At 40.9% G+C, this 12,452-nt stretch overlaps 1 protein-coding gene across 1 annotated transcript; it reads right to left on the bottom strand.

Annotated features, from left to right (window-relative positions):
* Nucleotides 1-6,817: 6,817 nt before the first annotated feature.
* On the bottom strand, nucleotides 6,818-11,532 carry sox4b (SRY-box transcription factor 4b). Its single transcript, XM_047361872.1, has one exon. It carries the CDS (start codon nucleotides 10,587-10,589, stop codon nucleotides 9,333-9,335), a length of 1,257 nt encoding a protein of 418 aa, XP_047217828.1. The 5' UTR covers nucleotides 10,590-11,532; the 3' UTR covers nucleotides 6,818-9,332.
* Between the last annotated feature and the right edge of the window lie 920 nt (nucleotides 11,533-12,452).

The following is a 12,452-nucleotide window of genomic DNA, read 5'->3' as shown; positions in this document are numbered from 1 at the left end:
CCAAAACTGTTAAATAGGTTTAAGTGAACAGAGAAGCTCAAAGATGGTTTTATCACAATGGTTTAATAAGAAATAACAAAGAACTTCGAGAAGCTATGCCAAACTTATTGTGAGTTATCTGGTGAAATCAACTTTTAATTCTTTAGTACACTCCAATAACTATAAATGCACATCTATTGTCCATAATAGACACTTAGAAGTACAGATACTACACAGATAATGTACCAACTTTAACCAAGTAGTTTGGTCATAAAATATTGAAATACATTTTTTGTTCGTTTTGTTTTTTGTGAGGTTTCTTTTTTCCCAAATCTTCTTAACTGCTTTAGGGTGTTGTTTGGTTAAATAACAAGTAAAACTCAAGTTGGTGAACCTTTTAAGGATGCAAAAGCGTTGTTATAACAATCTTTAATAATCTAAGCTCAAATATCAACACTGAAAAGATATCCTATGGAATTGATTTAAGGAGATCAAACAGGACATTTCCTAGTGGATTTGCGCTCTTTTCTGACGCTCTTCTTTTGCATGGTGCAGAGAACAAAGGAGCCTTTACAGTAACAAACACGCGCTGCAGCGACTTATACCTGTTGATCTGTTTTCAACGCACCGCAACAACTTTCTCGGAGATTTTACGTACGCATTTATTTTGTTCTCGTCCCGTAACATCTTTCTTGCCCTTTTGAATATAACGTGGGAAAAGTCTGATTGTGACTCACTGGCTTGTTTCTTGCAGACTTTACACCTGACTGCATTGTGCAGAATTTCCTTAGTGCTCTGCCAACTTCACACAGACAAGAACGCAACTTTAGAAAGCAAAATCTATATACGAGACAAGATTTAACTATTTACAAACACTAAATAAGTTACTGTGTGTTTTTCTTGCGTGTGTAAAGCGTCCTTCCCTTCGCAAACTTCTGACAGGCTTTGTTTTGCTTGTCGCGACATCACCAGGAGACAAAAACACGGCACCAGCACTTATTCCATCTCACCTCCATTAAAAGCCCAGATGTTACACTTTCTGAAGCAGCACAGGTTTGTTATAAGTGAGCATTATGAAGATGCGCCTCTGAGCATCCCATCAAGTTCTCTCCTCAAAGACAAAGGAAAAAGGGACCGCTCCTCTCGCTCTCTCTCTCTAACGCCTTGATTCCTCTATATCTCTCGTCCTCTCCCTCCTGCTTTGTGCTCAAGTTTTTGAGCACTGACGCGCCAACTATAGCCGCAACTTTTTACTGAAAATGCATTCAAACCAAGCCACTTTAGAGAGGGGCAAGCGAGCGCAGCATCCGCTCGGAGGCAACTCACCTGGGCTGGTTCAATGTGCGCGCGTCCCCGTGCGTCCGTGAAAAAAGTTTGAGAGGGGCACCAAGCTCTGTGTTGTGGAGTCCCCCCTTTGTCTACACGTGTGATAGATGGATGGGGCTCCGCTTGGCCGCGCCTAGTTCATTTCGCTCTCCACAGAGTCCCGCCCTCTCAAAGTCAAACAACTATGCGCACAAACAATATCGGAAAGAGGAATCTCCTTATTGTTAGAGAAAATTATTTGGAATGCATTTTGCATGTGGGTAAATGCTCTAAAACTCTGAAACAAAGCCTGATACGATTGGTTTCTGCCCTTTCATTTGGCTGAAAACCCATACAAAGTTAACTTGAATGCAACATCTTGCTGTTCATTTCAACTTATCCACCTTGACTCCTTTGTCCAGGTCTGAGAATAATTGGTGAGGGGTGGCTGACAAGAACTTCCATGAATGCGCCAGCAGGAGACAGCCATTGTGTCTGGACAGCAGCAGGTGTACAAAGAAATAGACAAAAGGCTTTCGTTATATTGTGCATATAAACATAAAATGGATCAAAGTAGCACCTATAAGGCATCCCTCATGATAATATAAAGTGGCAGGTGTAATTACTGTGTGTAAAAGATAAAAGGAAATCTAAGGAACTGTTGTGTTCAAACCACTTACAAGGTGACAAAGGTTGTTTTATATATATATATATATATATATATATATACACTCACCGGCCACTTTATTAGGTACATCTGTTCAGTTGCTAGTTATCAAAAAATAGCACATCAGCCAATCACATAGCAGTAACTGAATGTGTCTGGGCACCTAAACATGATGAAGATGGTTTGTTGAAGTTCAAACTGAGCATCAGAATGGGGAGGCGAGGAGTTGTTGCCAGGCAGTTGGCTATGTATATTTTTTTTTAAATAGGATTGGATTTTCCCTTACAAACATCTTACAGGGGATGGTCAGATAAAAAGAAAATATCTAACTAATGGCAGTTCTGACTGTTGCTGGTAGTATAATTCTTTGGAAAATATTTTCTTGGCACACTTTGGGACCCTTAGTACCAACTGAGCATTGTTTTAAACAACACAGCCTACCTGAGTTTTGGTGCTGTCTATGTTAATCCCCTTCTAATCACATTTTACCCATTCTAACACCTACTTCCAGCAGGATGTTGCGAAGTTCAAACCATCTTAAACCGATTTGTTAAATATGAGAATGAATTCACAATGCTGCAATGGCTCCCACAGTCATTAGATCTTAGCATCTATGGTATGTGGTGGAAACTAAAACAAAAGCAAAGTCAAAGTTGTTCAACAGAATTGTGACAACAAGTCCGATACCTGTAATTTGTAACTGAAAGCAGTTGCAATGGCCAATATTCATATTCCCACTGAGGCAGCATTTATCTTAAAAATGATAAAGTCAATTATGTCTCAACAGATAAAACAACAAGATAGAAAAAAAACATATTGAACACAGATACAAATGATTTAGTTTATTTGTTAAAGTGTACTGCATGATTAGTAGCCTGATTACTGTTGTGTACCCTAGCGGCTTCATGGCTGCATCTTAGAATGATGTTTAAAACACTAAAAAATCTTTTTACGTTCTACATCATTCCAGACTCAAGCCATGGCAAGTCTGATAAAATCTATAATGATAAAATGATAGATGATTTTCATAGCTGGCAGGCAGGTTACAAAGTACCAAAAAGATCTAAATGTACAAAGGAGCTGCAGGATTTCTCTTTATTTATGGACTAAGGAGTGGAGTCCATCCATCCTTCCATCCATAGTACAACAAGGTACAGTACGATTGGCACAAAAGAAACATTGATTATTACCAAACAGCCACCATTCTCACATTGAAAGACAGTGGGTGACAGCACCATGCTAAGGTTTTTGTCAAGGTGGATGAAGTTATCAATAGTTCCAAAGACCACAGTTTTTAATCCCCAAACCCACAGGTGTCAGCTAGAAAGCTAAAAATGAAAAAGGGATGCAATTTTTCAGCATCACAGTGAGTCCAAGCATTCATAAAAATCCATAAAAGAATGACTTCCAGAACTAAATTTGTCAGACGATCTGTAGAGTCGCATGACATGGGCCGTGGACTAGTGCTCATTCGGGATATAACGATTTGGAGAAATTTTGCAAGGCAGAGTAGGTAAATACCGCCAAGTCAAGATGTGAGACCAAATAAGACTAATTGCTGAAGTTAAACCAAAAGGTCCTTCAACAAAATATTAGTTCAAGGGTGTGCACAGATATGCAATCAGATCTTTGTATGATTTATTGTCCTTCTAAAGATTTTGCTGTTTTTCAGTTGAATTGTAAAGCCTATGTGGCACCTTATTTGTGGGAAAGGGTTTGAAATGCTTTGATTAACTGAAGAGGTCTCATTTTTTTCACATCACAATAACCTTCCATTTTAACAAGGATTCCACTTCTAAGAGCCCTAGTGTTTACTTTGGAGTTCACAGTGGTTTCTTTTTTGCAAATAGGACAAGACAGATTTCTTTGACTATATACCAGGGTCTTAAACCCTACCCAGTTCAGTGGTGCTTTAGCCATCTAAACATTGACTAAATGCACGTTAAAAGTGAAAATATAACTGTTTCAGCCACTATTGAACAGACCATCTTTTAAGCATAGCTTTAAAATCCACATATGAACATGCAAATATGTGTTGAGGTAGGTGGTAGCTGTTTAATTTCAAACATAACACCAGCAGGGAAATACAGAATAGTAATGTTAAAAAAAATAAGCAGCTGTAGGAAGAAGTCACAGGTTTGTCTCTGATTTCTCAATTGCAAATCTTTTTTTTTTTTTTTTGTTTTTTTTTTTTTGCAGTGGCTGTTACAATTCCATGCACCAGAGAAAGACAAAATACTGACAAAGACATATGATGAATTCACAAGTACAGGCAGTGATACGTAGGTATTAACACTCATTCACAACCACGTGTTTGGTAATGGATTTTTATTTATATTTATTCACACTTTTTACAAAAAAAAGTGAAGACTCATCATTAAACAACAGATACAATTAGAATACAGAATGTGCAACTAAAAATACATTGGGGATCCTGCATAAACCAGAGAATAAACGTAGGAAGTCACAACCCCCACCATGCTGTACTATCGAGCCTCCCTTTCTGACATGCAGACGCAGAGATGCAGTCATACCTCTTTCAAACCCGTCCAGCAGTGCTCCTGTTCCCTCCCTGGCCTGCGGTTGAATTAAACCTCTGATTTCAGCAGCCAGCTTGTTCTGTTCCTTCCAACTCTGGTCTAGCTGAGACTGCACAGCAAACAGGCAACATTAAGCTGAAAGGACCTCAACACACAGAGAGGAACTGGGTCTGCTCAGAAATGTGCAGGATTATACCAAACACCGATAATGTCATTTTATTTTATGAGTTATATCAATTATTTTACATACAATAAAGCACATTATAAATAAACAGGGTTTGAATGTAAGCATGACTTATTCCTAAACCTGATTATCCAAAGTTAATAAAATAGACTGTTAAATAAAATCAACTGTACCATAAATGTGTTGTGTTGTGTAGAATAGAATAAAATGGCACCAATGAAGTGGCCAGAGGTTGAGATTGGCCAATTTTAATTGGCTCTGATGGTTGATCCGCAGGTCAAATACAATTATTTATTCATGTATTTATTTGTATTTGCTTTTTATTAAATGCCACGGTTTTTAGTTTTAAAATACTTGAACAACAATATGTTCTCTGATGTATTATTTTTAAGCATAACTAAAAGAAGATGAAAGTTAGGGACATGTGCTTTGATGCATAAATGCTGCTAATCTGCTAATCTAACGACCCACAACCACTACTTCTATCAGCGCTTCCCCAGCCACTACTTCTATCAAAGAACCTGCAACAGTTTTTTTTCTCTTTCATATAACATAGTCCTTAGAAAAAAAGTCAAAAATTAGCAGGTCAGGTGATACCGCCCAGGAAAAACTTGATCGGTGCATCTCTATACAGTGAATAATAGTGGTATGTTTTTTAACAATCCGCATACTTTGCTTTTCAAAACCAGACATACTGTGTCATGCACGTCATGCAATGCTCATACATGCTCACACACTATGCACCAGACAGACAGGCAGGCAGGCTTGTCAGCAATGCTGGAGGGCCCTTGGCGGACTGCGGCTGCAGCTGCCCTTCCCCCCCAGTAAGGCCCTGTCTGGCAGCGGGGGAAGGGGAATCAGAACTGTCTGGACCCAAGCACGACAAGCTAAAGTGACACAGAACCGAATTTCTTCTAATCAGGTAGCTAGAAATTACCAAGATCTAATGTGCTGCTTGCTATATTTTAAAAGTGGATTCTTGTCTACCAAACAATACATTTTAGCAGGAATTTTTAATAATGGCTCTCAATTTTCCTTCAATATGTTCATTTAAATGCTATATGTTTGTGAAATTGATCTGTTCAAATAATCTAGCAGTTTTTGATGATACACTACATCACACAATGAGTAATTCTAAGACATTAGGCACTTTATACAATTATGTGGTGTTGGGGGGGAAAACAACAAACATTTTCTGTTTACATGTGACACCAGCCCATTTTCTGCTACAGAGAAGCAGCATAGTTTCCAGCTACGCAGTACATAATTTGCAATGCCTTGAGCTGCAAATCAATTTTACATGAGCAGGGTTTTCTGTCTATGATATCAGAAAAAAATGTGTCACACGTTTTAAAGAATTGGATAGTTATTTTGTTTTAAAAAATCCCATAGCTGGGTTATGCCGTGTAGTGATGTAATCATTGGCAGGGAAGATGCAGGTCTCAGATCGGCGTGCTTCCTTAATGCAAACCACCGACTTACACCTCTCAGACTCTTTAAATAAATGTTCAGATATTTGTTGCACCCTGTTTATTCTGGGGCTTTTTAGACCTAATTCAGCTATCTAAATTATGTTTGTCACAAATACAAAAAAAAACCTGCCTGTGGATAGGAAGATTATATAAACTGATTCAATTTGGATTTGGTGTGTAGTTTTCAAGATTTACCCCACACAAGCTTAAAAATAAATCTAAATTGTCTATTGAAAGAAAATGTTTTTGCTCTTCTTTTACACATAGTTTGTTTCCCTTTAAAGTTGTCTGTATAAGCGGCATTTGTTTTGGAGCATATCACTAAAACAAACTGAAGTGACTTTCTCAAGGCAGTTTTTCAGGCATTGTTTAGATCATTTCTTATTGGTTGATTCAAGCACTTAAGCCTAATCCACACACTGAGGCTCACTATCAGCTGTCTGTGTTTACCCAACATAATTAAAAAAAAGATAGAACAACTGCTAAAAAACCTGCTGCAGTGACGTTTGCATTTTACTCTCCATTTTATGGATTTTTGTAAAGCAATGTCAAAATTCATGAAACTAGATCTTGGCAGTTGTCCTGATAAGCTATATGCGTTTGTCTTGGCAGTTTTACCCCTTCGTGCTGCAATTGCCAAAAAACTTAACACAATAAAAGAGCTCAGGAGTTTCAGTTCCAGCTGATATTTATTTCCTTCCTTGAAAAAAGTTCTGTACACAAGTTTGTATCAACAATCTGACAGGCAGTGAATGGACATAGTTTAGCTGGCATGAGTCAACCTACCCCTTTTTTTAAATCAGAAAAAAAGGGGTGGCTTTCTTGTTTATGGCATGATTAAAGACAATAAATGATAATTCTACACAGCATATTGCACAGGATGGATGAAAAATAAAGTTAATATATTTAAAAATGCTTTCATATATTTATATATTTATAAAAAAAAAGAATTAAAAAAAACAACAGTCTGAACTGACCACCTTAAATGTAAGTAAGGATGTGTAAAAGATAGCAGTTCTAAACAGTGCCTGTCTTCGATAGCAACGACATACATAAACACACAATCTTTTTGCTTTATGGTACAGTCAAATATACAAAGATCAATTTCAATGTTTTTTCCTCTTTTTTTCCTTCTCCATTCTTTTTTCTGAAAAAACACAACAGCTAATAATAACCTGAATCTGAAATACAAATGCTATTCACCATGCCATAAAGATACTAAAACAATTATTAGCTAGTAGTTAGCTGACAAGTAGAAAAGATTATATATTCAAATACAATGAGAAACGCAGTACGAGAAAGTGTTGCGCAACTCAGGTCAGAAATTTGAATATGCTTGATGATGTCATCTTTGTTTGCTTGTGATATGGACAGCCCGCCTCGATCCACTGGTCGATTGGCAAAATGTGACATCAGTGAGTGAAAACATCAAGAAACAAAGTCAAATTTAAAGCTACAATCTTCGAGACGTTGGACGCGAAATGCAAAAAAATAAAAATAAAGCAAGTGGCTGCTTTTTAGAATAGTGCTGCTGTTTAAATCCCATGGTCCCACAGGAAGAGTCTCTTAAAAATACTCTGCTCCTGCGTCTTTAAAAAAAAGAGCCTGCAGTCTGGCACTGTAAACCTTGGAAAAGGGGGTTGAGACTGGTGCTGCTTTCAAGTGCTGTCGGAAAAATTGCAATTATGTCCTAATCATCTAACGCCTGACACGTCTGTACTGCAGATGTTTAAGGGTTTGACATCAAAGAAGATTTAAGAGTGTTTCCGGATTTTTCTTGGTGAAATAAGACAAATAAGACCCACACACCTGATTCATATGAACTCATCTCTTCTGTTAAAAAGTGACCTTAGATTTTAAACAAAAAAGTCAAATATTAGGAACGAGTGTAATAAGTGGGTCAGCTCTACTGTTTGATCTTGTCTACTAAGGCAACAGAGCCTGAAGTAACAAGCTTGCCATAAGCAGTTGAAGGCAGCATGAAAAACCAGGCTGCTGAGGGCATTAAAAAAAAAGCAAAACAAGGAAATCCAATACAGCTGTATTAGTTAGGCTACACACACCCCCATGTTCAATATAGATTCGTACAAAAATACACTGAGAAAATAATCAAACTGTTTCCTCTCTTTTAAGTGTCCAAAAAAGTGTGTACATTTAAATATAAAAAGGAAATTAAAAAGTTGTGTTCTTTAAAACTCTAGCCCTTCGCCTGAGAAGGAAATGTGACAGACATAGACATACTGACAGGATCATGTGTGCAAGAAATAACACAACAAAAGATGCTTGGCCCAGTATATAAATACAACATCCCCCGTATAAAAATGGCATCTGAATACATGTACAAAACAAAACGAAAAAAAAATCGCTGATTTCTCTATAGCTATGATCTGGAAATTAACATTATAGAATGTTGGTCCTGATACGCAGAGGGAGAAAAATGTGGCAATACAGTTCAGCACAGACTTGAAGTTGTGTTTGTGTCCTGAAGTGAGCTGGTGATTATTTCAAAGTCCTTTTTTTTCCTCCATTAAAAAAAAGTAGAGCCAAAGCGAGCGCCACCTAGATCCTTTTAAATAACCCTAATACTAGTTTACAAACTGCTCGAACAGTCGCACAGAAAAATCTCAGCACAAGATATAGGAACAAAGTAGGCTATCATGCTTAACACGCTTTTTTGTTTCTTGAGAAAATAACTTTTAAAAAACATCAACCCAACTCGGTTTCATTAAAAAAAAGCCTCTTGGTGATACAGTAAAAAAAAAAAAACTGTCGCACGGCAGTCCTAGTCTGTACTTTTTTTGTTTGTTTTTTTTTTTTAGTGGTAAAGTTCACTTGGCGATTGGTTAAAAAGTTGTGAAAATGTCCCTTTTTTCGCTCAAAAAACTCATCAACGACATTGATTAAGTGTACGGCGGACCGCATAACGTGCAAATCAATCACAGTTAAGTTACTCAGTTTAAAACAGTACAGGACTGAGCTGTCAGGAAATTCTCTGTCCCTCTCCTTTTTTGTCTCCTGTTGTTTCGGCGCCAAACCTCGACTCCTTCAGTCCACGGATCCGAAGAAATGACCAGAAAAAAGGCAAGTTATTCACTTTAGAGTTATGCTTTCCAAAGATTTGCAGGGACAGGGTCTGCAGTAGTGAAACCCACTGGTAAGCTGGAGCTCCTGTTTTCTGTTTGCGGTCAGTACGTGAACACCAGGTTGGAGATGGTGGACTCCAGCCAGTCTCCTGAGATCATCTCGCTGACTTCAGGCGTGCAGTAGTCGGGGAACTCGAAGTGGGACCCCCCGCAGACGGACTCGCCGTTCAGATCCCAGTCCCTGTCCAGTACCGAGGAGCCGAAGCTCCCCAGCGACATGCTGTCGAAGCTCGGACTCGGGTTGACGTCCAGCAAGTCGTCCTCGAACTCCTCGTCTTCCGAGGAAGACGACGAAGAGGAGGAGGAGGAGACAGAGGAGTGCGAGCCGGAGGGAGTAGGCGAGGAAGCCCGCCGGCTGCTGTTGTACGAGTGGCCGCCGCGGCGTTCCGACACCCCGCCGAACCCGCTGCTGCTGCCGGGGGAGTCGGCGCCTTCCTCTCTGCCGCTGGCCGCGTCCTCATAGAGGCTGAGCGGGTCGCTCGACTCCGCCGAGCTGCTGAGCGTAGGGCTAGCCGGAACCACCACAGAGGACGTGGGACTGACGCTCAGGCTGGCCGCGCTGCTCCCGAAAACGTACACTCTCTTGGGCTTCTTGGCATCAGGTATCTGCTTGGCTGCCGAGCAGACTGATTTAGATTTGTAGAGAGAGTTGTGTTGGTGGTCTGACGGCTGCTCAGAAGCAAACAGTGAAGCTTTGGTGCTATTGCTGCTCCCGAAAAGTGATTTTTGGGGTTTGTTGCTGCTGCTGCTGCTGGGTGATTTGGATCCGTTCTTCCTCGCAGATGAGGACGTCTTAGTGCTGGTGTGGTTTGAGCTACCGGTAACTTTTTCTCCCCTATCGCTGCTGCCAGACTTTGATGCGCTCGACTTTACCTTCTTCCTTGGTCGGTACTTGTAGTCGGGATAGTCCGCCATGTGCTTGAGCCGGAGACGCTCTGCCTCCCTGATGAAGGGGATCTTGTCGCTGTCTCTCAGCAGCTTCCAGCGCTTCCCCAGCCGCTTGGAGATCTCGGCGTTGTGCATGTCCGGGGACTGTTCCATGATCTTCCTCCTCTCTATCTGCGACCACACCATGAATGCGTTCATGGGTCTCTTGATGTGGCCGCTGGGAGTTTTGCACCACGCCGGGTTGTCCCCCAGCTTGTCGCCGGCGGTGGAGGAGACTGCGGAGGACGCCGGGGAGAGAGGCGAGGCAGCCGGGTCCAGATCCATGCACGCACCGGAGTCGGAGCCTGAGTCCCCGGTGAAGAAGGACAGCGCCTCGGCGGTGCTCTCCGTGTGGCTCATTTTCTGCACCATGCTGTCCGGTTTAAAGGGAGAGCGGAATACTTGGTTTCTCTCCCTCTCTCCTAGGTTCCTCTGGTTCACTTTTAAGCAAACTCAGCTCTTTTCTCCCACTCTGACAGTTTGAGCTGAGTGCAAACAGTGCAAGCAGTTATTCACTCCTGAGATGTACAGGATAGTCCAGAGTTGCCTAAAAAGGCTACATGCATAAAAAAGGTTTAATTTCCAGGTACTCTTGATGTTAAAACACTTCGCGTTTGCTGTGCAGCCTATAATCGGTGTTAAGAAAAAAAAAAAAAAAAAAGTCAGCAGCCGTGTGATCACTGAGGACAACTACACAGCTGCAGGAGCAGAGTGCCCACACATGCGCTCAGGCACTTCCAAAGGGCTCCCAAGTATACAACGTGTTCGTGCTTTTTCTCTGCTTCTACTCCAAGAATCAGAAGCCGTGCATGCTGTGGTAGGGTAAAGAAGAAGGAAAAAAAATAGAAGCTAGAGCAACTCACACTCCCCTGCCTCCCATCTGCAAAGACTAACAGTCGCTGTTTCAAGCACCCCTTCAGACTACTGCCCCCCTTTGCCTGCATTTATTCCTCCCTGATACAACGGCGATAAAAATCCTCCAATCAGACGCTGTCACTACGCTGCTCAGGGCCAGGGCCACGCCCCCATTCGCACTTGATTGGCTCAGAAAGGAGACTAATAATAATCAGCGCGTGCAATGAGAAGCCTCGTGTCTGACCTCATTCCAGAATACAACAAGAAACTTGAATTTTTTTTTTTTTTAAAGAGACACAGGCTAATGTTATGAACCCCACTTTTCCACTACCCCATGACAGCCCATGTGTCTGTCATTAACATATAGGTTTTGCTACACGGAAGTTAATTCTGGCTCTGCTGAACACACTGCCAGAGACTAAAAGAAATACTGCTGCGCTGTTTATCTCAGCATCCATTTTTCCACATGTAGATACAAGAAGGTTGTCAATGGGGAGAGCTTTCAAAACCTGAGAAAGCCTGAAGGCAACGCAATGCAGCTGATGTAGGTGTGTATCACTTGATCATTTAATTTCTAACACAGTAAACACCCTTGTATGGCTTCATTGTTATCAATGTTTGTTGATGATTAAATACTGTTGTTATTGTCACCTGCAGGTGCTCGTAAGTGATCCACATGCTGTGAAACAAGACAATGCTCAACAATTGAGCCTCTCTCGCTCACTGGCACGCAAACAGGGAAATGTCTCTTCATAATCGTTGGGCTGCTGTTAAAGAAGTCTGCAAGCCTCGCATGCCTGGGGCTTTGTAGCCCTCTCTCTCTCTCCTTCCGAGGCGGGACAGGGCGGTCTTTTGTCACATAACCAGCCCCTCTCCAGCACACCACACCAGACCAGACCAGACAGACAGAGAAAAAGAAAAGGACAAGAAGCCTGCTGCGAGAGCGCACAACATCCGCACAGAAACTGCAAAAGGAGCTCACTTTCCGTGAAGAGACGAAAACAAGAGCAGGTGTGGGAAGGCGCTCTTGCGCGCACAAGATACTGCGCACAAGTTGCCACACAGTTGAGTTTGAAGTCGCGTGCAAAATTTTAATTCCTTATTTTCCAACCTTAGCAATTACAAGTTTGTAACCCTGTAAAGTGTGGGGGAAGTTTCAGTGCACAATTGAACAGGTTTCATTTACCTGTTATTGCTAACAATTTTCTTTATGCTGCGTTTGGAAGCAATAATCCATAATCAAAAAGAAACAGAAGGTCTAGAAACACATAGTTTATTCAATAACGTAATAGTCATAACATTTTGATTCTTTTTAAAATCTATTGCCCTGCAAAGAAAATAAATGGAAAGGAATGGTGCACAATGCATAGTTGGAATACC

This window comes from Girardinichthys multiradiatus, chromosome 3 (assembly GCF_021462225.1).
Source record: "Girardinichthys multiradiatus isolate DD_20200921_A chromosome 3, DD_fGirMul_XY1, whole genome shotgun sequence".
In the NCBI taxonomy this organism is placed as follows: domain Eukaryota; kingdom Metazoa; phylum Chordata; class Actinopteri; order Cyprinodontiformes; family Goodeidae; genus Girardinichthys; species Girardinichthys multiradiatus.
This window is presented reverse-complemented; position numbering and strand designations above follow the sequence as displayed.